General features: G+C 40.7%; 1 protein-coding gene across 2 annotated transcripts in view; it reads right to left on the bottom strand.

Moving 5' to 3' along the window:
- Positions 1–25,961, bottom strand: part of GSK3B (glycogen synthase kinase 3 beta) — a 148,456-nt gene that overhangs the window by 14,155 nt on the left and 108,340 nt on the right. The window contains exons 7-9 of one of the 2 annotated variants that reach the window (XM_030020997.2): positions 23,126–23,223; positions 11,568–11,663; positions 1,085–1,123 (exon numbers count right to left, since the gene is read on the bottom strand). In XM_030020997.2, coding sequence (XP_029876857.1) covers positions 1,085–1,123; positions 11,568–11,663; positions 23,126–23,223 — 233 coding nt within the window. The remainder of the gene's footprint in view (positions 1–1,084; positions 1,124–11,567; positions 11,664–23,125; positions 23,224–25,961) is intronic. The other variant, XM_030020998.2, reaches the window with a different exon arrangement.

Raw genomic sequence — 25,961 nt, 5'->3', positions numbered from 1 at the left:
GGTTATTGCAAAACAAACCAAAAAAGTTTTCTCACGAGGCCTATAACGACAAAAAGAAAGGCTTTAGCTTAACGCTGCTGGCAGAGAACATCTGCTGACCACCGTGCCGTGAATGTACGGTCACGAGGAGGAACCGCAGAAGCTGCTTTGCGTCTGCTGCCTGCAGAGCTCGGATTGCTGACCACGCTCCACTATGGATGCAAGTATCACTCCTATGTCACAGCCTGACCAGAACAAAATCTAAGACTGTCTCCAATTAAAAAAACAAACAAACAAACAAACCAAACACCAAACTCTCTCTCTCTCTCTTTTTAAAATGCCACCGTAAGTAGCACAAATGAGTATGTCTTGAGGTAAATCCACAGAAGTGAAGTCGCTTGATATTTAACATGAGGTTAAAACTACTGAGGTCTCCCTCATGCACCTTTGTGCTGATGTTTTAACAGGCTTGATTTACCACAGCTTGAAACTGCAGTACTTCACTCTTAGCCGTGTTTCTCCCTCAGGACAGCTCACATATCAGCTACTCTACAGATTTTAAAAAGAAAAAAAAAAAAAAAAAAAAAAAAAAATCACTTTTTTCCTTAAGGCAAAGACAACAAGCCCTTATCTTGAGCAAATTAGTAGGCAGACAGTCACAAATCTGCCATCTATAAAAGGAGTACTTGTCTATCCACTCTTAAACTCCTCAATTTCAGGTCAGTGAAACCCTAACATTCGTTTCCTAAACCCTGTTGAGGACTGCTCAGCCTGCCTTTGGATCTGAAATTAGTCACTTGGGGCAGGCAGCTCCCAAAGTCTGCCCTGACTGCTTCAAACCAGGGAGGGGGGGGGGGGGGGGGGGGAGGTGTGTGTGTTAAAAAATTAAAAGGCCTCACATCGCCTCCCCCTGCAGCAAGTGGTGACTAACACATGAAGTGAGTTACAGCTCTGTGCCCATCTCATCTCCATCACCTTGTGTTACAACATTGGCCTGGCTGCTGCCTCACAGATGTGGTTTGATCTCAAATATTCCACTTCTAGCATTTCTCTCCTTTTTTTCAAGGCTAGGCCTAGTAATTTGAAAAAATGTTTAAGTACATACCCGTACTCCTGAGGTGAAATGTCCTGTTCCTGACGAGTCCTAAAGATGATAATGCAGTGAAATAATCCAAACAGGGGGAGTCAATCCAAAAGAGAATAGTCCAGCAAGGAAAAATATAGCCAATATTATAAGAAATCCATGGTGTGGGGGACATAGAAAATGTTTATACAATTAGAAACTTTAAACATCAGTCTCCATAGCAGCAAGTCCAACTTCACCACAGTGTATGCCAAAAAATCGATTGTGCAATGGTGAGGCATAGTATAGAAACATTTCTATATTAAATTTATGTTCCAATGCCAGTGCATTTACTAAAAAAATAAAAGAAATTGAAATCAAAACTCTAACTCGAACTAAAAGGGTAATTGAAATTCCCATCATAAAGAATTTTCAGTCCTCGGTCCTGGATATAAACGTCCACAGACAATGGGGCCAGATTACTTTGTCTCCAAAGGTGCATCCCACTTGTAAATCTGTCCCAGAGACACAATGTAAACTTTTGGGTGGTTTGGGTTTTTTTCTAAAAAAAACCAAACCCCTAGCAATTTATAATTTTTGCTGAAGAGAAAGTAAAAATCCGAGATCTGTACTTTGAATTTGGATGCTTTTAATTTGTGTGAGCTACGAGTGCCTCAGGCCGCCGCGGATTATTCTCCATTTTGGATTGACTTCCCCCGCCACTGGATTTTGTTTGCTGGCGTTATCTCTTTAGGATTCTTCAGGAACTGGACGTACCACCTCAGGAGTGCGGGTATGGACTGAATTTCTCTCTATTGCGGGTTTATTCCCCCTCATACCCGTCGCACCCGTTACTTAAGAAATTTTTTTCCTCTCAATTTGTCCCCTCCCGCCTCCCTTTTGAATAACGCCCTACGAAATAAAAGCAAAACCCCCTGCGGTCTTTTAGCTCTTCCCATTCAACACAGTTCCACCGGGAAAGCTGCCCAATTCGCCCACCGAGAACTACACGAGCGGCTGCCGCCTGCGGCAATGGGTACGCCAGCGCTTCCATGCCACGGGGCACCGACGCCGAGGCAATGCCGCGCCGGCGCTCCGTGGTGGGAAGGGACGGGAGGACGGACAGACGGTGGGACTTGTGAGCCGTGAAGCCCCTTGCACGTACGGCTCAGCAGGAGTTTCAGGTCTCTGTAGTTCTCAGTGAGGGAATCGTTTTTAGTAAATAATCCGCGGATTATTTTTAGTCTGCGGACTAAAATTTAGTGCACGGACTAAAATCCGGCCCATCGGAGCAAAGTCTGTCTCGGTCTAAAATACATCTGGGTGAAAGCAAAAGAAAAAAAAAAATTAAAAAGAAAGAAAAAAGGAGAAAGGAAAAAAAGGAAAAAAGCTAAGTGCACAAAGTAAAGTGTTTGGGCAGACTAACATTTAGTATGCAGACTAAATATGGCCGGGCAAAAGGCACAGCAAGTCCACAAACAAAAAACAAAAATAAAACACTGACAGGAACTTTTAAAGCAATCAAATACTACCCCACCGGCGCAGCAATTCATTTTTCTAAAATGAAACAAGACCTTGTGTAAGGCTATTTGTCCACAGGAGGGACCGAAGGCTCAAGTTTTCATTTTAAAAAATGAACCTGTTTTGGAGATAAACAAATGCAAAAAAAAGGCTTTACATACAATATTCTTCAAGGAAAATTTGCACTTGCATAACTCAAAACCTCTTGTTTCTGCAAAGCAAATGAATTTCAGGCTGAGACCCAGGTCACTGGTTTTTTGTTCGTTTGGTTTTTTTTTTTTTTTTTTTTTTTGGATGAGTTACAAAAATCTCTGAATGATCATGTCAAATGGAAATGCCGACTCATCCAAAGCCACAGCTTTTGGTGCTTTTGTTTCTCCCCCCGCCCCTTCAGATCCCAATAAATCTATACCTCACCAAAAAGCTGAGGGACCAGTGCAAGTTTGTTCTTTGTTCAGGCATGCTGGTGATGCTCAAATGCTGACAGACCGTAACAGCTAGACAGCAAGGCCAGACACACTCCTCTCTCCTTTCTAAGTTACACTGCTATCAATGCAAATTTTTTTATGTTACTCCCCCTTCATTTTTCTGTAACTACCACCTTCTTCAACATTCCAAAAATGATTGCCAGGCTTAAATGCCCCTGGTGCACTATGTGGCTCTCATCCCCAAGCGACTTCAATCTAGATGAAGTCTTTGTGCACTAGCAGAGCAGTCACATTTTGTCTTACAAATGTGAAATAGTTCCTACCAGTGTAGTGGAGTTCACACCCATTCTAAATTTTTTTTTTTTTTTTTTTTTGCGCGCATGGAAAGACGAAAGAAAAAGGATGGAAAGCAGAGGATTCTCCTATTTCACTTCACTCGCATCAGCATTCAGCTCTCAAATAAGACCACATGGGGCAAGGGCTAAGTATTGTTTTAATAGAATGGTTGCTCTGACTTTCAGTTCATTGACATTCTTCAAACAGACTTTCCATGCACAACACGGAGCTCTGTCGTCTTGGTCTAATTAAGCCCCAAAGCCAAAGCTTCACAATGTTACACCAAGGTGCTCTTCTAGCCAGTGTGTATTAAAAGACATGACTTCATGCCATCAACCACCGTGCGTTTTGCATGCAGATTGTGAATACCGCTCGCATGCTGTGCTCCCTAAGAGAGCAGAGGCTTATGAAAATGACATCTGTTGCTAACGCATCAAGTTTGTGACACCATGGTTAAAAATTTCCTCACCAGCTTCAGAGACTCATACATTTTGCCAAGAACCACCCACACCACCGATTCAGGCTGACAGTCTGTGCACATCTCCTTTCGGTTTGTAAGCACATTTTTGATGGCACATGAACATTAAGTAAGAGGGAGCTCCTCCCTTCAACCAAAAGCTTGTACTGTTTACAAGCAAAGTCGTCAGATGTAGGACACGACCCTCAAATCAACTTTTAAAAAATACAAGCACACAATACAATTACCACGACTTTATGACATGAAGTGGTATTGCGATCCTGCAAGTTTAACGTAATAACGCTTATGAGAAACGTGACACATTCATAAACACAAAAGGAGAGGGAAGAGACGCATGCAAGGCAGCAATGTATGCACTGAGCTCTACCTGACACAAAGAAACCCAAAGCTGCAGCTGAAGCTCTGCCCTTGGGACCAGTCTCGTTCCAAGGGCCTGAGAATTTCAGAACAGGATTTCTGAAATACGACATTTGGCTATTTTGAAGTGCCTAAAACTCACGTGACACAAATGCAGGTTAAAAAAAGCCCACGGAAGAGGCACTGGTGTTGGGAGTTATTTCAAAATATGTATAAGCCCCCCCAACTTCCTTCTCTGATTAAATGCCCCTATGTTTTTTCTAGAAAGCAGCTCAGAAATAGTAAACGCCTTATTAGTCAAGAATCCCTGTCAGATGGCACAGATAGGGGAAAATTAAATAAAGACAGAAGGGTTAAGTGGCTTACAAATGAGCCAACACAGAACTGGGAACAGGACCAGGAACCTGTCTCCAAAGCTACTTCTTGTTGAGACCACACACTTGTTACTGGGCTCCTTCCATTGAGGACCCGGTGGAGACAGAACAAGCTAGCGTTTATTACCCAGTGCATGTGCTCTACTTCTATCAAGCTCTAAAGGAAAGCAACAAAGCTAAGCAGAACAAAACAGCTCCCCTACTTCTCTGAGAGAACCCCGAAAAATATACCTCTGAAAGCACTCAGCCTCGACGGGACAGCTGCTATGAACAGCCTAGACAAATGTGTTGCAATGGGACGGCTAAACAGACGGTGCATTGCAGAAGACATGTTAAACTTAGCATTTGATTTCCATAGTTGCACTGATGCAAATCATGTCTTAATGTTACATTAGTCCTCGCTCATTTATTGTTAAGCAGTACTTTCTTTACTGCATACAAATTGGGCAGAGGCAGGGTAATTTACCACCCAACAAACCTGGCTTCTTTCCTCCTGCTTTAGATGGAGATAAGAGATTTACACTGTCAAAAATCATTGCTCCTACAAAAGGAGCTAGGAAAACATGAGCTTGCCAGAAAAACTGGTTTTTTTTCTTTTAAGTTAGTCTCCAGCAGAGCTGTTTTCACTCTTTGCTTGGGAAGTCATTACACACCAAGTGAAATACAGAACTGTACTCTTCAGAAAGAGGTCAGGACACGGTTTCACAACAGGCACAAATCACCTCCAGTTCATGCCGGAAAAGAGTTCTGCCCTTCTCTGGGCCACGCAGGTCTGCCCTGTTTGCTTGTCTCAACGCTTGCAGTCAGGGTTGAATGGTCAGCCAGGTAAGAAAGGTGATCCAAATCCTGAACATTCGTGTTATTCAAGAGGTTTTTGCTACTATACAAACAATAAAGCAGAAGGGAGGCATCAGGAATATGCAGGTGGGAGGTGGAGAACTGACCCTGCTCCATGATGAACTTATGCCAATTACGAAACTGCACCCAAAGAAACATCTCATCTCCACTGTACCTTTGTAGCTCTACAAAAGGTCAGACCCCAATCGCAGAAAGAAGAGTTTGCATTTTCAGCTTTAACTCAAATGCAAGTCCATTTACAAGATTTCTGACAAAAGAATTTTTGCTTTCTTTTGTCATCAGTTATAATTAGAAGTGACAGAATGAGCTGTCTATTTATCCATTTTACTGTTTGGTATTCTTCCTCAAATCTACAGTATGAGCAGTCACTTTGGAAGCATTACAAGCAAAACAATCTGCTTAAAAACCAGACGAGAACCAGGAGAGCAGGAGTAGGACAGGATGAAGACATGAAACTGATTCTGGAGGGTGGAAAAACATGCTCATGAGAGAGACCAGACTCTTTACGTCTCAGTCCCAGAGTATGGGGAAGATGACAGGACTGCCTGCTACAAGCACAGAAAAATTCAACATTCAAGGTAAAGTGATTAGTATGGTAAAACGTATACAAAGAATACACACACACACAGAGGATACTCAGACTAAAATATTAGCGAAGTATTTTGTAATATTAGCAGAAATTATTTCATAATATAGGTAGAAATATGGATCCTAAAGTCAAATATCCAAAGCTACTCTGTAATACAACTAACTGTAGTTCTGCACAACTGCAGCTGCAGCCAGGAGTGGCCAATTGCTTTGGAAAAGTGCCAGAAAGGATGAGCCAGAGCCTGAAGTTTCATCTTAGATACTGTTTTCCTCTGCTATAATAATTTGGCTTGAAGACACAGACAGAAAAGCACTCTGAACAGTATAAATAACAAAAAAAAAAAAAAAAAGGGAAGCGCTTACGAAGCTGGGAGGGACCCTGCCCTAATCTGCTGCAACTTTATTGTGATGGCAAAGTGCTGCAGAGAAAAGTCCTTGTGTATTCATCCACAAGAGTGCACTGCAGAAGAGCAGAGATGCTCAAAACCAATCTAGATGTGACAGTTTTTTCTCTCTCTCTCTTCGACTGTTAAACAAATGACTCCTGTTTTTTTCCATCTCAACACTAACTTGGAAATTAAGATTCAGACACCAGGTAGCTATAGATTTGGGGATGGTGAATGAAGCCATTCTTTTGAGTATACTCAAACTTATCTCAACAACTGTATATTTTATAAAGTGCTTGCATGTGTGAACCGTCTTACAAGTATCTTCAGAACAGGAGAAACAAAGGCCACTAAACTACAGCACACTGAAGAGATGTACTGTCCATTTTAAAGAGCTGCCTGGCTTCCACATCTGTACAATGAAGACAAGGTAGAGGTTATGATTTGACTAAAGAAAACAGCCTTTGCTGATATAACCCATTGTGTCGTTCTGCCATCACGAACCATGGGCATGTTCGTAGCTCAGTAGGTAAGTCAGTTCATTATATTGCCATTACCAGCTAACATGGAAGTATCCTTGGGTGGGAAAAAAAGTCCAAATGAGCCATCTCCCCCATGCAGAAGAAGCCTAAACTACATAATCATATTACATTTACATTACTCAAATGAGATCCTTTACTAGCTGGATGCAAGGGGAAAGGCAGGCTGTCACAAACGGACATTTTTCATATTTCTGGAAATAATCATAGCACCGTCTTTGTTTTTCATAACCCAAAGGATTTGAGATCTGAAGGTAGCATCTGAGTAATGCTAGGATAAAGGCCAGCTGTAATGGGGCCACAGTAAGCAATGCCTATCTAACACAAGCTTATGAAGCATGCGTTTAGACCTTTCGTCAGCCACCCCACTGTCCCTGCCCCCCTCCAAAAGGGCTGAAAGCTTCAGAGAAAGCTAATCGTCAAAGCTGAATTTCACCAGCCTCGTGATGTACGATTTTGCACTTTATCTCAGATTTTCTTCTTGGCTTTCCAGTCACACAGTTATAAAGTACAGATGAAGCTTAGTCAGAAGAAGAGAAACAAGTATAAAGATTAGCGGCAGAGATCAGACTGCACTTCCAAGAAGAAAGAAGGCTCAAGGAGTTGAGGTGGCTGAAAGACACAGAAGGAAAGTTCTGACCTAGTAAAGATAACAGCAGCAAAGCCTCCAGAAAGGGTAGTAACTTTTATTTGATGAGCTGATACAGTTGGAAAAAATAGACATGTTTTCCGACCCAAGATAAACCTGAAGACATGACTGTGTGTCTCAAAGCCCACCCATTTTTTCCCAACTGTATCAGTCAGTCAAAAGATATTCCCACCCCTGCAAAACCTTGCTTCTTTATAACTTAATGCTGCTTACTTGCAGACCAAGCAATAGGATGCTCCTCCATGAATAAAAAAATGTTCTATACTAAGTGAAAACAAAGGGAGGTCTGGATGAAAAAGAACAGCTATGTTACTAAATCAAACACTCTGGTATTCTGAAGAGGAGCCCTCCCTGAAAACCAAAATTGTCACAGATTCTTCCTTTTGGGTCTGCAGTTGCAGGGGGTGGGGTGGGGTGGGGTGCCAGAAGAGATGAAGAGAAGTCCTGTTTTGGAAGAACTGTTTGAAAGATTCCTGGAAAGTTCAGATTCTCTTTTATTTTGCTAGCCAGGGACACACTGAACTCCCATCATCATCTGCATCATGCACGTAACTGGTACAAAAACACGCGCATGCTTGGGCAACACAGAACTATATTGGAGAGAAGAGAGGGAGGCCTCTGTACGTTTTATAATGAGAGATTCCAGCTCTTAAGTTCCAAAAGTACTTCAATCTCAAATTGTCAACAGATTGAAAAACCAGTCTGAGAACAGTTTGCACTGTAAACTCGCATTATTGCTGCAGCACAGAAAAACATTTTTTAGAGTATTAACTTGACCTCTCTCCTAATCTATGAAGACCCTTGTTAGTTTGAGATCTTTCTTAGTACTACTAAATCACATTGAATGTCAATACTGTATTCAGATCATACCAATACATTTCTACTGAAAAGTCTAAGATACACTTATGAAGGTAGACGTCAAATTTCCATAAAACTTGTGCTCAAAATTCCAATTTAAGCCTGAAACTGAATGAATCTGAGAAACAATATTCCTTCATAGACTCATCCTTTTTCAGTCTCAAACAATTTCTCCGGTTCTTAAAAAAACACCCAGAACCTACTGCATTCTACTACAGCACCAGCCACCATTCTTTGTCACCTAGTAGGTAACAGCAAATGTAGCAGATTACACCACCACCGCGATACCGAGTAGGAAAATAATATATCTATGCCTGCCAAAAATACCTAGAGAGCAGACCAGAACCAAGTACATCTGACAGAAGTCTGCACCACAGAATTTCAGGTGCAACCTATAGGTACTACAGCTTCCAAAGAAAATTCTTAATCACCATCTACACACATTTTGCAGACCAAGAAAGTTCCCTGAAAACCAGCGCAAACCACGGACCTTACTTTTGTACAGATTATTGGCCTGGATACAACCAGCTCCAGACTGCGTAGAAGACGTTAAACATCTAGACAGTAGCTAAACATGCACCTTCACTGGGCATCTCCACTGCATGGAATTAACTCCAAGTAGGACCTACAAACCCCTCAATTTTGAAAAATACCTATGTTGTATTAAACACCACAAAGCAACAAGGAGAATGTCCTTGTGTCAAAGAGCTTATAGCAGGGAGTGACTATATTCTTAGTAATTCTCTCTCAAAAATGCTGACAACTAGCTGCCTGCAAGTTCTTCCACACAACCCCCCCTTAGCTTCTGTCTGCTGAGTCCCCTGGTCATAACTAATCCACAAAAATAACAACCTTCTAACTACTGTAATCTTCAGTAATTCTTTAGCCTAGATGGCAAAGGCTTGTGCTTTTGAGGCTGAAACTTAAAGCTCAAGTCCTGCTGGTAACTACCTGTAGCACTCTAGTTACATACATAGTTATAATAAATAAATAAATAAAAATTTGCATTTTCACGTCTTCAGTCATTCCTTTTCTGCTCACTAGAGAGCCAGAGTTCAGAAGTGCCTTTTCTCCCACGCTTTTCAATTCTAAGATGCAGAAGCTCCAAGAGGATGCACATGCCCACTGATGTGCCGTCAGATGTTATGCCAATACAGCTGGGTAAGGAAGACCAATTCTACATAATACTACCACTTAAATCTTTCACGGCGCAACATGCTCAAAATGTTGAAAGGAAAGGATCTTTAGAACTAATACACTGAGAGGATAAGCATCATTACCAACACCATGCTGGATAATCCATTTTGTTAATTTAGCATTTGCATAATAAAAAAAGTACAGATCTCATAAATGAAGTATCACGTAATGCAACTGTAATAAACTGGTTTAAATGCTATTCTACACCCAGCCGATGTCAAGAAGAGTTGTGTGCAGCATGACTCGAGAATGAGAAGCTATGTTGCACGCATAGCTCTCCAAAACTCATTGTGCCCTAATGGAGATGCAGATTTGATCTCAATTCTCCTCTCAATTCTTCATAATTTAACTTAGTTTCACTTGTGATCCTTTAGAACAACCAAAAAACCAACCCCAACCATTCATATAAATAGAAGGAAGTCTCAGTTTTTTTCCTGAAGCTTCTATTTGCTGAAAGATCTTTGTTGTGGTCTAACGGACCATTAGGTGCATACAGATGATTCTTAAGACTATTCAGGCAGACGATGAGTTGCATAGCTAGCTTAGATGCTTAACTCCATGTCCTACGGTACATGTCTGCACTCCTACTCCATTGCATATTAATTTAAACCCCCCCCCCCCCCCCCCCAAGTTGAAACACCTTCAACTGCAGGAATTCAGATGCACCTTAATATGCAGTGCTATAAGGCTTTTGGACTTATTCTTGCAACTTTTAACACGATGCAGTTCAAAACTGAAGAGACCACTCCCAGGGATTCCATTTGCCCTAATTTTTCCCTTGTTACCATAAGGTATGAAAAAGCCTTGCTGGATTTACTGACCTCTCATACTATTATAAATCACTTAACCAACAAACAGAAAGAAACTCTGATATGGAAAGGCAAACCAGATATTAGTGGGGAATAGGAGAATTAAAGTGGTGCATAACTCATTGGAGAATCTATCACAAAAATAGTGACTCGCAGTACCTGGCTGGCATGTACCTATCAGGTACGTGACCTGTTATCAATTAGCTCCAATTTGTTTATCCAGAGTTTCTATCACTGCAGAGCATTTGGTCTGAGAGTCTGACCTGGACATGTGCTCAGCTAGGAATGCAACCCTTCCACACATACACACGACTTTCTTAGCAGAAGGAAATCTGAGCCATTAAGATATGATGAGAATATACTGCGACTATATCAGACATTTCTCAAGCAGCAAAAAGAAAATGTTAACTACCCAGGCTTCAATTGCTTAAGACTTAATATTTAACTTATTGCACACCCAAGAGGCTAATTAAATGATTAATTGTTACCCCGTCCCAAGTCAAATATTCATCATTCCTTGATATGTGGAAGACAGCTTAATTGTGTGGCAATGTATTTGTTTCAATACTAACAGTTTCCTTTTTGATCATGGAGGTTACAACACTGTCTGCATGTACTGCAATAGCATTTGCTTGTGAAAGCTAGACAACAAGAAGTCTTAAGAAGTAACTCCAAGAAAAAACAAGCCCCCTCAACAGCACACCTATAGGAGTAAAAATATAATAATATCTATGAGAGAAGCCGTTAAGAAAGTGACTGTCAGCCCTCATCACATTATGTAACAGCATTACAAAAGTGTCACACTTATCACTGGAACACTTTCTCATTTGTAGGTGACTTTTGCGCATATCAATTTATAGCATGACAGGATTTAGATATAATGCAATCTGCTATAAACACACACACCATTGTTAAAAAAAAAAACCACAACAAACCACCTGTAGGCAACCTCAAAAAACCCCAGACCAATAGGTATTACAGTGCACTGCTTCAATACCTTCTTCTCCTATATCAAAAGTTACTGGGTCCCCAGCTTAGTTAAAGGCACCCAGTTTAGACTGAAAACCACCAAGCCACTGAACAAACTGAACTCCTTGAATTTTTACTTTCAGCCCACATGTCTATTATTCAGTTCGTATAGACTCACCTTAGTCCATGGATGTGCCTTAATCTGAGGGAATTTGAATTCAGTATAGTTTGGATTCATTTCTCTAATTTGCTCCCTTGTAGGCGTTCCCAGAACCTAGAAAGGAGAGAGAGAAAGAAAGGCAAATTGTTTAGATATGCTTCATATTCATATGGTAATGAAAAGCGCAGTGTAACCTATCACATACTGAGACAACTGAAGTCAATCTGTGTAACTAGTAAGTTAATACAGTGTTGAAAACAATACAACAAAACTTTTGCAAAACCGTTCAAGTTGGAAAGGACCTCCCTTTCCTTGGAGCTTCTGATCCAACTCCCCTGCTCAAGCAGGGTCAGCTGGAGCAGGCTGCCCAAGAGCAGGTCTAGCTGAGTTTTTAGCATCTCCACAGAAGGAACCTTCACAACCTCTCTGGGCAATTTGCTCCAGTCTTTGACTGTCCTCACAGTAAAAGTGTTTTCCTGCATTCAAATGAGGTTTCATGTGTTTTACTCTGTGCCGCTGCCTCTTGTCCAGCCAGCGGGCACCACTGAGAAGATCCTGGCTGTTTCTTCTTCATTCCCTCCCACCAGGTATTTATACACATTGATGAGACCCCCCTGAGCCTTCTCTGCTGCAGGCTGAACAGTCCCAGCTCTTGCAACCTCTCCTCACATGACAGATGCTCCAGTCCCTTAATCATCTTTGTGGTCCTTGCTCCAACTTCAGTAGTCTCTTGCTGGCAATTCGGTTCGTGCTCCAAGCTCAGTGTCAAAAATTTAATTCTACTGTTTTTCACAAAATTCAAGCATCTTTCTCAAACTCAGTGATATTTCAATGGGGAAGAGAGTTCACTCTAATTAGACTGTTATAAAACAGTACTGCCAAACACATTCAGGGCTTGCAGGTCACTGCATATGGCTGATTAAGGATCAGACTAGTAACACAGACTGCATTTTACAAGTCATCATCATCAGCCCTCTGATGAGCTTAAAAGATCAGCCAGTTACTGCTGAGGGGAGCCAGATGCGTTCTTCCCCCTGCCCTGAACTGTGTGGGTTTTGGTGGTGGTTCCCCACCCCAGTATGTCCACATGGAAGATAAACTTAGTTTAAACCTAACCTGGAAGCAGCTACATAAAATGCATACCACCCCTGGTTTACTTTTACAAATTTTCTATTTCTCATTCCCAGAATCTGCATGATGTTATTTATACGTGCAAATTAGTAGTTGTATGAGAAATAATACACAGTCGCACATCTCTTTGTAGGGGCGGATAGATTTTGAAAGGATTTCGGAAATCCCCTCAGGGAATAAGCCCAACAATACAGCATTAGCACTTTCTGTTCAGTTAGCACTAAGCGTTAAGATAGCCATTGCCTTCTACCTCTATATAAAAACTGCAAAGCACATTCAAGGAATGCCATTGTTTTCTGCTTGCACCCAGTTGCTGGGTATCTTTTTGTTCTGCAGAGAGAAGTGGAGAGGGCAGAAGGCAGGAGTCACTCCTCTACGCTGAGCTCAGGTTCTTCTTCCTATAGGAACCCTGTAGCCACACTACTCTCACCCCTTGACAAATCTCTTGCCATACAGATCAGCATAATGTTATCACCTCATCTCATGAGACTGCACTGTCACCGTCAGGAAACAAATGATCTACAACGTGACGTTAGCACTCTACGTCACTGCTCGATAAAGAAATATTTGGTTACATATTCTGGTATCCATGAACATTTTCATTCTCTTACAAGAGTGGAAATTACACAAATGCACTCTAAGGAGTCAGGTAGAGGGGTACAAGAGCAAGTTAACTGCTGTCCAATTAATTTGTGCAACTGAGAAACTATCATCAGGTATTACGAAAGGAACTTGGTATCTCTTTATTATTTAAATATGAGCTGTACGATACAAACTAAAATAGCTACCCACAAAGCAATCTTTTAAATAAACAGCAGCAGCAGAGGAAATAAACCCTGCAACTTGTTCAGACACTTGCTTCTTGGATAAAAGATTTAACCAACAAGTTGTACAAAATGAATGATCGCATAACTCCTACCATCACTAACCAGGATTTAAATCCCACCTACTCTAAAAGCCAACAGTTACCTTCAGAGCTGACAGAAGATTTTTTCCATGCATGTCTGAAAACGCTGGTTTTGCTCAGGTGGTAGGAAAGAGGATGTTTGCAGGATTTGGTACATTTTGCTCAACTTCAAAGGAAAGAAGCTGTCAGGAAAACGTGCCCTTTCCCTGCTGGTTTTCTGTCTGGCTCCCCCCAGAGCACCGGCCACCCAGCCGCCAGCCCTGCCAGGATGGCACTGCTCTCAAAGCTTTGATGACCGCCACTCTCAAAGCTTTCCAGTTCTAAAAGATGAGGGGATTTCACACCTGCAAATATTATTTTCATCCCAATTCAGGATAAAAGCCACTTGCAAACCCTTGGAAGTTTTTTTTTGATTAGTTAAATTAACTTCCTGAAAAATTACAGATAACTTGTATTGCTCTCCCACCATTTCTAAAGGCTAAGTTTTCAGGCCTCCCTAGTATAAACAGGACTTTTTTTAAAAGCATGTTTATCTTCTTTACCCTCCTCCTCCTCCAAAAATTCCTTTAATAGCCTTCCTAAGAAGAGATAAAGAGCAGATTATTTTTTTTTTTATATAGCCAAAATTCAGCAAACAGGCTCAGTTGCCAAGGCTGCTCAGAATAGGAGCCTACACAGTGCAAGTATCTTTATTTAAAGACTGCCTGTAGCATCAGAGAGAATTCAGATTAGATAGGCAAGGGCAATTTCACGGAAGGACCCACAGACAATGTCTATTCATACATTTCACTAAAAACACAGCTGTAACTCCAGATGATGGGAGGGAGCAACTCCTAAGCTCAAGCACAGGCACCTAAGCAACAGTGCTTAAGGTCTCACGAACGCTTACAAAAGAAGGTACTGAAGAGGGATCATGCTAGCTGAAAGAAGGGATCGCCTGACCTTTCAGTTACATAGCAGCCTTTAACACACAAAATAACTGAACAAAAGGAAAAGTGACTTATATTAGCCACTCAGTGTATTTACTTTGTTCTCTCTGGATTGTAAAGCCAGATTGTGCTCTCAATTTTTACTGAAGGCAGATTAAAGCAAAAAACAAAACACCCCCCCCCCCCCCCCCCCCCCAAATGAAGAGGATAGGAAGAAGAACGCAAGTTTTAAAGACTGTGTCAAATTCAAATCACAATCCAGAAGAAAAGTGTGGGATGACTGAAGTAATAAGCTATAAAATTGTACCAGTCCTTGACAAATCTGGAAGACGTCCTGTAGTGGACCTCTCCCCACCCCCCAACGCACCAATGTTTGCTACATAATTTTGAAATTGTACCTCACTAATTCACACTGAGTTTTCAGTATATTAGGAATACATTCAAGTAACCTTGGTGAGTAACAGCAATCATTTAAGCTATTGCAAAAATTGGGCAAAATTCCTCTTTTAAAAAAGGCATGTATGTGACTGCTCTTTCTGTTTGAAATGCAAAGGAGAAGCATAAATTACTTTGCACATTTTTGGCAGAATTACTCCATGAAACAGCTGCTCTTGCTATACCAACTCTGAAAATACTATGGAGCAGACGTTCCTTGGAGAGAGGTTTCACAGAATGGTTGAGGTTGGAAGGGACCTCTGGAGGTCATCTGGTCCAACCCCCACACACAAGCAGCGCTGGTGAGAGCCCGTTGCCCAAGACCACGTCCAGACAGCTTCCAGGTATCTCCAAGGATGGAGACTCCACAACCTCTCTCTGGGCAACATGTTCCAGTGTTTGACCACCCCCACAGTTAAAACCATTTACTTGTGTTCAGGTTGAATTTCACGTGTTTTAATTTGTGCCCATTGCCTCTTGTCCTGTCACAGGATGCCAAAGAAAAGAGCTTAGCTTCCCTCTTCTTTGCACCTTCCCTTCAGATATTTCTGTAGACTGCGAGATCTCCCCTGATCTTGCAAAGGTCAGAGAGCTTTTAAGAAATACAAGGTCCAGTACTGAATTATTCAGGTCCATGCAGATTAGCACACACTATTCTACTTCTTGGGGACAGTCTTATGAAAGGTGATATTGTCAATGAAAGACTTTGGGGGGCTTGGGGGGCACTTTAAAAAAAAAAAAAAAAAAAAAAAAGACACACAACCAAACCGGAGAAGTACTACAATAATAAAAATGTAGTTGTCTGATGGAATCAACTCTATCTGGACTGAAGACTAAACTTTTGAGAGAATGAAAGGGATCTACGTGAGACTACAAGGGATCTTCCTGCAAGTGAAGACCACAGGTCAACTAGTCTTGTTCTTCATTCCTGATTGTTGTCATCATCTCTTAAATAAAAATAAAGAAGCATTAACTACTAAGATTAACTAAAGAATACACTTGCTGAGAAGACAGACACTGCTCTGATTCTCTTAGGACAAAACTTGAACACAACAGGTTTCACAAATATTTTCTGGAAAGTTTTTCCTGGACATTAATCTGTAATAGATGAAGCTCCCCAAGTAATATTTATTCCAGGAACAGGGTTCGTGAAGGTAGGGTAATGGTTTGTATCTCAAGGAACTAAAGAAAAGCTATAGGCTCCTAATAATGTCATCCTTACCAAACAAGAAGGGGAGATTTATGAACCTGGAATAAGCCCTGAATTTGATTACAAATAGCATAAAGACCTTAATTTTATGTTCTTGCAACCAACTTTTCATAGGAGAAAAAGACGAATGATATTCAGCTCCAAAAGACACCTTAGTTACACCCCAGTACCGAAGACAGCTGCTGTCCACACCTGGCTTCACTGTGCAAAACTGTGCCAAGTTATTTATGACCAAACCCACACTGTTGCAACACCAGAGGAAGAAGAAACTGCAACGGTCTCAACAAAACCAGTGGAATAAAGGCCCTTTCCGACAACCATCGTTACTGCTAAACTTTTGCCAAAATGTAAAAATCAGTTAAAAGCATAGGGACAGTGAGAGTTCAGAAGCTCCAGCTGGTAATGACTGAACTAGAGAGGGGCGAAGGTGGTTATTTAAATCAGAAACCTCTAGAAAGCCATGGTTACAGCAGTACAGCGCTCTTGCCTGGGAAAACGGTGCAAGTTTACAAGGAAGTGTGCTCCAGAAAGTCTGGTGTGTATGGCTTACCAGATGGCTTAATTAATACTTCTGCAAACATGTCTGCACCTCTTCAGAAAGTTGTGAGAGGTGTGCCAAATAGTTAGTTAAAAAATTCAAAAAGTGCAGGCATCTCAAGCAGGAAACACGGGTCAGCTTTGAAATAATACTTCAAGAGGTCTATGGTAGAAAATACAATAAACTTACCCATTTTATATACACTTTCTCTCAAAAACACTCGCTTGTCAAACAAAATGAAAGCCAACTAAATATAGAGATTTCTTCTATTCGCAAACACGAGAGCAGGTATACATCAGGAATAGGAAGAAACCCACTGTCACCGCTGACATAAGTGTTCATCAACTTTTTTACACTGCCAGCAAGCACTGGAAGTGACAAATTACATGAGGCACAGGAACAGCCAAGTTGTGATGTGGGGGGACATCAGGGAAAAAAAATGCCAAGAGACTTCCCTTAGGGGCAAGGAGAGAGGACCCATGTGAAAGCCTGTGTCAGCTGCAGGCAGGTCCTCAGCACGGGACCACATCCAATAAAATGAAACACACTCTCCTACTGCTTATTCTTCCGGAAGAGACGGCTCCTCTCTCCCCATTAACTATTGCGACTGAATTTATTGTATTTCAAAAACCGAGCCCAAAATAGTACCTTGACATTTGAGCATGAGACATATATTATAATTGCAGGCTATATTTAGCATTCGGCTCAGTAAAACTGTCAGAGACCAAAAAGTTACACATGGATAGGATTCCTGATACTATTGAGCTTGTCTTTTAATACATTTTTTCCCCTCGCCCCCCCTAACCCAGAGAATATGGGAAGAAGATTTTATTACTTCTCCTAAATTACCATGAAATGCCAGTTTTGGTGCAAGGAATAATCACATCATCCAGTAGAAACCAGAATACCCCAAATAAATATCCCCCCCCCTCCCTGCAGTTTTCACAAGTTAGTTGATGCTTCTCATACTCTAGATTGCAGCATATGGAAAAAAATATTTCTGGTAAAGACAACGCAAGGCAGATTGGCAGATTCTGTCCTCCCTGTGTCCCAGGGCTGCTCAGACAATTATTACTGCTTCATTCTTCTGACAGAGATGACTTTTTTTTTTTTTCCATTTTTGCGGGGAGTAGGGGGAAGGTACTAAACAGAACCTTTCAGAAGGTAGTATTATCTTTGAAACAAAACCATTATGCTTCTGAGATTCCTTTTTTGCAAGGGGAATAAAGCATAACCACTGTCTGCGGGAACTGTGGTTGAAGATGTTTTAGTTTGGGGGAGATATCCCAGCCAGTTTTCCCTTGATGGTTTTGGGGTGGCTGGGGGGGCAGGAATGCCCCCAAGCTCTCAAGCTTTCACAGGGGGGACAGCAGTCCTGCAGACACCCCTGCTGCACTGCAAGCTGTGCACACAAGGTCGGACATTTATGAAGGGATCTGCCCCTGACTGCATCTCAAAAAAATCCCTCTCATGGTCTAAGAACTCCTTCTTTGAAGCTGTATTCAGCGGTATCCTACTTGCACAGTGGATTTTAAATAGGGAAGTGGCAACCGCCAACACTGCTGGGCTGCTGGAAGGAGGGATTTCACCTTTCCATCGGGGACAGGACTGTATGACTGCTCTGAGGCATAGCGTTTACTTGTACAAAATTTCTTTACACGACCACTGATGAAACCCACACTGCCACTACGCCTGCTTCAGAAACTGAGCACATTTCTGAAGGAGATGTCACTCGAAAGCCAGTAGGGGCATGAATTTTAATGAATATATCAGGTTACCCACTTGAGATATTCCCAGCAATGGAATAACCTAACATTTGGAATAGCTAGCAAGAGCTAAAAATAAGGAGGAAGAGTCACCATTCAAGATCAAACTTTGGAAAAAGCACAGCACATGATTTCTCTCCTGTAATAGTGAAAGTATTCAAGAAGAATGTACTTGGGTTAAATTATTTCTTCAGATGGAGCTCCAAGGCAGTATTTTCTCCATATCAAATATCATTTTGTCAGGGTTAAGCGGTCAAAGATCTCTCTCTCCTAGCCAGATTGAGAACATCTGGAAAGACCATCTTTAAAGAAATAGGAACAAGAGAAAAGGAAGCTAAAAAGAAGGCGACCGTCTTTTGATTCACATGAACGCGATGCTGTGGTTCTACAGGGGGCACAGTTTTTCGGAGCAGTCTGCAAACACGCAATAGGCCTGGAGAAACTCCAGGTGCAACTGGATGGAGATGATCTTGCAAGATTGCTAGAAATGAAACTACGCGAAGACTGCTGAAAGTGAATCAAAATCTGACAAAAGCCAAAAATGCTTCTGATGCAGCAAGAGACTGAGGATGTTGGGAATGCAGCCTGCAGGAAGGACAAGCCGTGCCGACTGTCGTATCACAGAAATTCTGTCTTTACAAACACAGCTACTGAAGGGATGTCATCAAGAACTGCATCAGAAGGAAGAACTAGTTTAACATGATGGCACTTTGAAGTCATTCTCCAGCCTAATGCAGAAACTTCATACCCAGGTGTAGCATCCAACTGCTGTGTTGTGAAATGAACTCTGAATAATCAAAGCTGAGTAAGCAACAGAAGAGACAACTGAAAAATTTATCTTGGCTCAAAAAATGCTACAAGAGTGACTGTGACTCAGTCATCCTGAATTGATAGGAACCAGCAGAAAAGTTTCTAAGCTGACCTCTCTTGCAGTGGAATCAAGTAAATTTAAAGGATGAAAGTCAGATGCATTTCCAAATGTGTGGATAAATACTTTTTTTTACTGTAGGCCTTTTTAGGAGTTTAAAATACATTTTCTCTGCCCTTAAATTTCAGACATACAGTTCTGAGGAAGCCATCTGAAAAGCACAACTCCAAGATAGTCAAACAGCAGCTTACAGGTCCCAACCTGCAACCTTCTACAAAGTTCATTGCCATTGTACAACTGGCAGATCCCACAGCTCTGCTTTTCCTACAGCCAGTTAGCATTAAGATAAGTCTGTGTTACAATGAAAGCTTTAAACAGTAGTATTCTGTGGCAGTAAGTGGAAGAGGTGGACACCATCTGTAAAAATATTTTTTAAAATGAATCCTATTCTAAATGAAATCTTATACAACCTAATGTTTTACACGTTGTGCCCAAGGTTTAACATTTCTGGTAATTTTTATGCTCCAGAATTGCGTATGTCTTCAACCATATTGAGGCAGAAGAACCTGAGCTCGGTCAATAAACACAGGTTGCCGTTTTTATGGTAACCTTTCAAATCTAAGTTGAACTTAAGTATCGTGCTGGGAGTGGAGAAGAACAGAACGTTTTATGACTTCTTTGCAGATTTGAAAAACAAATTGCTCAATTTGATTGTTGGTCACTTAAGGCATACATAGCAGATGGGACAGAACCCTACCAACAGCTGGCAAAATGGAAAATTGAGGACCTCACTTTCTACTTTTTCCTCATTCTGAAAAGGTGAGGAAAAATTACTTGAAATTTGAGGTAAACATGCTGTTCTCCCTCTACTCCCACTATGAGAAATAACTTGTCGGTGCATATAGCATTACCAGGGAAGCACCTCATTGCCCAGTTCATGCACTTTCCTAGGCAATTTCTCACAGCTGTTGATTTTGAATGCAATATGCTCAATTATAACTTTCTCTGTATTCTCAATTTAGCCTTCTGCAAGGGCTTTTCTGAATAGTTTATGCAAAACTTCACAAGATGTGGTGGACAAGGGCATTGAAAAACAGTCCACTTCTGCAGTTTGCACTCATTTTCTCTTCCAGTGTTGCCTTGAGAATACATGCTGCCTCAGTAACAAATATATGGGCAGAAAAATATTCATGGCACCCACCCATTCGGGCTCACATTTTCCATCATACTTCCTTAACAATTCAGCGAACATCCTTTTTTGTGACTACTACTGTAAGATTCACAGCATTTGTTCTCTCAGACTTTCCTAAAACATACTCAGTACTGTAACTTTTTAACTGAAGAAACCACGCGTACTATAAAATGCAGTTATCCCTACATTTGTTTCACTTAATTTCTACGTGTAGAGGGCTACATATCTAACAGAAGATGAGAAAAACCCAACACAACACAGGTGTGGATGATCATTCAGTATCCCCCTTTCTATCTCTAAAGAAATGATTCTGAAGTTTGTTTCTGTGGAGGTGAAATCATCATCTCAAGCTATAATTTACTGAAGTTCAAGCCTTTACACTGCATACTCCTTCGGCTGTCATGAGAAATAACATTAGTTTGCCAGTACTACATATTCAGCTATGAATTGGTCAATAAAAGTTACCACACCACTCACGGCAGTGTCATTTAAAGAAACCAGAGATGGTACATAGGCTATCAGCCATTTTATTAAAGTACTCCTCTGCTTCACTACAACTGAAGTGTAAACAAAGCAGAATCATCACAACTGGAGCACATACGTGCTATAAAATTATTAGTTCACAGATGTTTACTTCCAGTACTGCAGAACTGAAAACATCTAACTGATGATAACAGCTTCTAGCAAACTTTGAACCAAACCTCAGTCTCTGCTTGGCAAGCATGTCAATAATGAGAGGACATCTATTTCCTGATTATTTTACTTCCACATTGTGAAAAATCAAAGCAATGATAAGGCAGAGCACTGTGGTTTTACTGATAAGGCCTCTACTCTCAGATTTCTGATCAAGTCACGGAAGGACTTACAGGACTGTCACCCTGATATAAACAGTTGTATTTACAAAAAACTCATTAGATGCAGTTTCTCAGGATTGCAGATACTAATCAAGAAACAAAACAGGACTTTTTGAAAACATCCAAAGTCAAAGACCACTGGTTATTGAACAAACTCCTGAGGAACTCTGGCCAGCTGAAGTGTTCACAGCGACCACTTCACGTCTCACAAAAGCAGTGTAGCAGAAAGCAGTGCACCACTCCAAGACACTTGTCAAAAGGAAAAAATTGCCACTTGTGCCGCCATCAGCCCTACTTCTGACAAGAACTCTAGTTTTCCACTAGTGTTTTCTATGTAAACTGACCCAACTTCGATATGCTGAGCTTGAAATACTCTGGGCAGAAAAGCAATAATAAGAAATCAAGAAAGTCATAGGAGAAGTAGGTGCAAGACACGGAGCCTCCAGAGGAAAGTTACTGACTAGAGGATTTCCAGCAGGACAGACACAAACCCACTGTAACAGAAGCTAGGTTTACACAGTCAAAGGCTGGAGGAGACATGGCAAGAGCCTAGAAGGTCAGAGCACACCCCATTGAGACCGGAGAGCAGGCCACAGAAACACTGAGCCTCACCAGCCCACGTTCTCCAAACAGCAGAGTGACCACTTGGCGTTGGTTGGTGTCATACACTCTGTTAGGACAGGGACAAAGACACCAGCAGCTCTTCTAGTGAATAACACAGATGGAAGTAGAAAGTTCTACTCTTCCACCCACACATTTTGGTTTTGAGGGTGTTTTCACATGCATGACACACAAATATACATGCATCAAGGTAGCAGTTAAGTGGCAAAACCATGGAGGAAATTCTCTTAATACAGTCCCTTTTTGGTGCTGAAATCAATAAAGCCCAACGGCATGTGTACACATCTTATCCTCTGTAATACTCCCATCTTATTAAGTGCATAGTATAGATTCAGAGGAAAAATATACTGCTCTTCTCTAGAAATCTTGCTTCCTTCATTGCAGAAGTTGAAGGAGGCGGGGGAGACTAGGGTGCTGCAAAGTCAGACACCAATCTTTCAAGCTATGAATTATTCTTCCATGCCTCTAATTTGAGAATCACAGAATATTCACAGCTTACCAAATGAAATCAATCAAGACGTGTTTGGACATAAATGATACATAAATGTTATGTATTTTGAAACACTAGGTCTTTTTCACTTGAAAAAGACGTCTCTTCGGGTGGAAGGTACCTTTGCCCTACATTTTCTGATTCTCCATCTGCAAAAAGGAGTGCCCTTTCTCACCTTTCACCTCAAAGAGCTGGAAGGAAGGAAGAAGAGAAGAAGGCTACATATGTGAAGAATCTGGCACAAGGAAATTTAATAACACTGTTTTCAAAGCCAAGTACTAATTGCATGCAACAAAGGAAAAAGAGCCAGATTCTTAAAGAATAAAAATCACACATTAATAAATATTGGCTCAGTATGTAAGCGCTATTGCCATGCACACTGAAAGTGCAATCCTTTAAGATGGAAAAACCCCATATAATTAAAAGATGACATATCATTATGCATGACTGCAAGGGGAGCAAATAGAGATCATGAAGTTCTCAAAAAAGCATGAGAAGTGTTTTCAAACATGGTTTACATGCAACACCCTGTACAATGGTGACAGAATATATATGTTGACAAGTTTATAACAATGCATGTTTTCATGCTGATTCCCAAGAATAATGCAGTCACAACAAGATTTAAAATTCCATACCTTGATTATTTCCACCAACTGATCCACACCACTGTCACCTGGAAAGATTGGTTGTCCTAGTAACAGTTCAGCCAACACACAGCCTGCTGACCACACATCTAAAAAAGGGGAAGTGGAGGACAGGGAAAGGTATCAGTAAAAGATAAGTATTAGGCCATTTATATAAAACCCAGCAATTTTAAGCTACTTACTTTATTCTTTGCCATGTTTAATAGCAGATATAATGCAGCTAAATATAAAAAACATTCCTCTCCTAAATGTTAATCTAGGAAACACAGATACCTGGCATAAAGCAATGGTGGGCAGACAGTCTTAGAAGTCAAACCATGAGACAATGAGAACTGGAAAATAATGTTAAACTCCATAATATATTGACATAAAAACTTATACATATAGGGAAAAGACCTGAGAACATTCTGAAAATTAAGAATTTCCCAAAACCCTCTGTTATTTTTAAATTACATTGATCATGAACTATGCATAAGTATCATCCACTGCAACAGCTGATGATGTTTTTACTGTTTCTGAATGTTGAATAGACTCAATTTTTCATCCATATATTGAAATGATATATACACTAGCAGATGAACCAGTACTGCAAGTATTACTTGTATCCTGCAGTACATGATGATTAAGTGATCTGGGAGACAGCCTCTCTAACTCAGCCACATCAAGACCTAATCTTTATCCCAATTCCATTTGCAAACTTGGCTGGATAACAGAACTGCAAGTCATAGACCAGGTCAACAGCATCCATAGAAGAAGCCATCAACTAATTTTCATACATATACCAAAAGCCAGAAGTAGTCACTAGCAGGTACTCCTCTACATGAAGAAAATTTTCATAATCTATTACAGGTATATCTTCTTACATATCAATAGGACAATTAAATACTACAACTGCAACTTAAGAATGTATCTAAGTGTACTACAGAATATATAATTTTATTTTTGAAACAGTTAATTTGAATGAAAAATATAATCAAATGCAGTAAACACTGCATAGCAGATGTTTGTGAGAATCTGTTGTAACTGCACACTGAATACTGAAGTTTAAGCTGCTCAACACTGTAAAAGTATTGCACCTAGATGCAGATAACTGCTTCTCAACTAAAAAAAAAAAAAAAAAAATTTGACTATAAGGTTTTCTAGAAAGTCATCATTTGTTCAATGTATATCTGAAACCTTACACTAAAATCTAACCTCAAACAATCAGCAAGGGAAGATCTGTAAAGCCTACAATCTTGTAATGCCCCAAAAGGGAAAAGAACAAACCCAGTCCCCTCCACCCATCTTTCTTTGAACTCTCACCTACTTTTACAAGCTAACCTTTCCCCCCTCACCCCTGAAATAACAGGACCATCACCACAACTGAAACCCCAGAGAATTTCCCTCCTGCGGTCTGTTCCAACCACACTATGACAGGGATCCTTATTCCCCTAGTGTATTTAAACTATGCCATTAGGAAGCAGGATACACAAAACACTGTCAGTTATGGCTAAAGGTCTGTGTAAGGAAAATGTCTCTGACAGTTCTCTAAACAGTCTATTACCACTTTGTCACAACCACTACAGACTGATGCAAAAAAAATAATAATAATAATAAAAAAACAACAAAAACTTTCAGGAATTCAAGACCAAAACCAAAATAATCTGCAAGTTAGAGCAGACTTTTCCTTCCCAAGAGAGAGGGGCTATGCAAAAATACTTCACCCTCTTCTCAAGAAAGGTATGGTTCAATTGGAACATATGGTAGACAAAAAGCACTGCAGCTTTCAAAATCATTCACCTCTAAGTCAAATGCATGCATTTTTACATAATGCCTTAGTACAAACATTGCATCAGGGTTTATCCTAAAACGTAACTACTTGCAATACAAACAGCAACCAGAAATAATCCAAAGTTTGAGTCTTGATTTTCACCAACCAAACATACCAGGTTATGCTTTTTGATCTTTTAGTCATATTTAACAAAAGCTGATATGGCCACCAAGATGCTAAGATCTCTTTTGGACAACAAATGAAGGAGGCATCACGTAAAGAACATTTAATTCCATCCAACTGCTAAACAATGTGTCTCTCTGATAGCTCCTGCTGTTGGGCCAACGCATACAACAAAAAGATGACGCAAAGAATCACTTTTTATGTCAACGCATGCATGCTGGGTTTATAGGAAATTACACAACAGTTCAACAGATAGTATAGATTTCTTCAGAAGTAGTGAAGAAACAGATTGAATATACTAAGCAGTCAGAGTACTGTAACTTAAAAGTCTATTTAAAGGCACCTTAAAGGGTTTTGAAAAAGCTGAGTCCTTTACACAGAGTATACAAACCAAGCAGTACTCCAAAGCGATAATCATTATTTACAACTTCAATCCTTATTTTGCACTTAAAAAGAAACAATATATGGGAAGGAAAAGTATTTGACAGAACATACAAAAACCCAAAGCTGACATGAGAGAAAGGCAGCATTCACAACTCACTTCCTTTTAGAATTTTGAAACTACGCTAGCATGTTGTTTTTTGGTTTTTTTTTTTTTTTTTTTTTTTCCAAATTAGACTGTGGCTTTTAAAAACTATTTTAAACAACCTTCTGGACTGGCTGCTCTGTGAAGTTAGGTTTGTGCTGTTTTATCCTTTCCCAGTCTCCCTAAATGCCTTTGCACTCCACCAGCTGATTTCAGACAAGTCTGAAAGGCAGAAGTCTCGAATCCATTACAGAAGTTTTGTAAAAAACAGTGGGGAGAGCATGCATCAGTGTTGCTGCTGAGGAGAGGAGGGCTCAGTCTCTGCGGGACACGCTGGGCTTGTCCCCACCGTGCCAAACTGCAGCAGC

This window comes from Aquila chrysaetos, chromosome 7, assembly GCF_900496995.4.
Source record: "Aquila chrysaetos chrysaetos chromosome 7, bAquChr1.4, whole genome shotgun sequence".
Taxonomy (NCBI): Eukaryota; Metazoa; Chordata; class Aves; order Accipitriformes; family Accipitridae; genus Aquila; species Aquila chrysaetos.
Note: the sequence above shows the minus strand (reverse complement) of the source record. Positions and strands in the feature narration are given on the sequence as shown.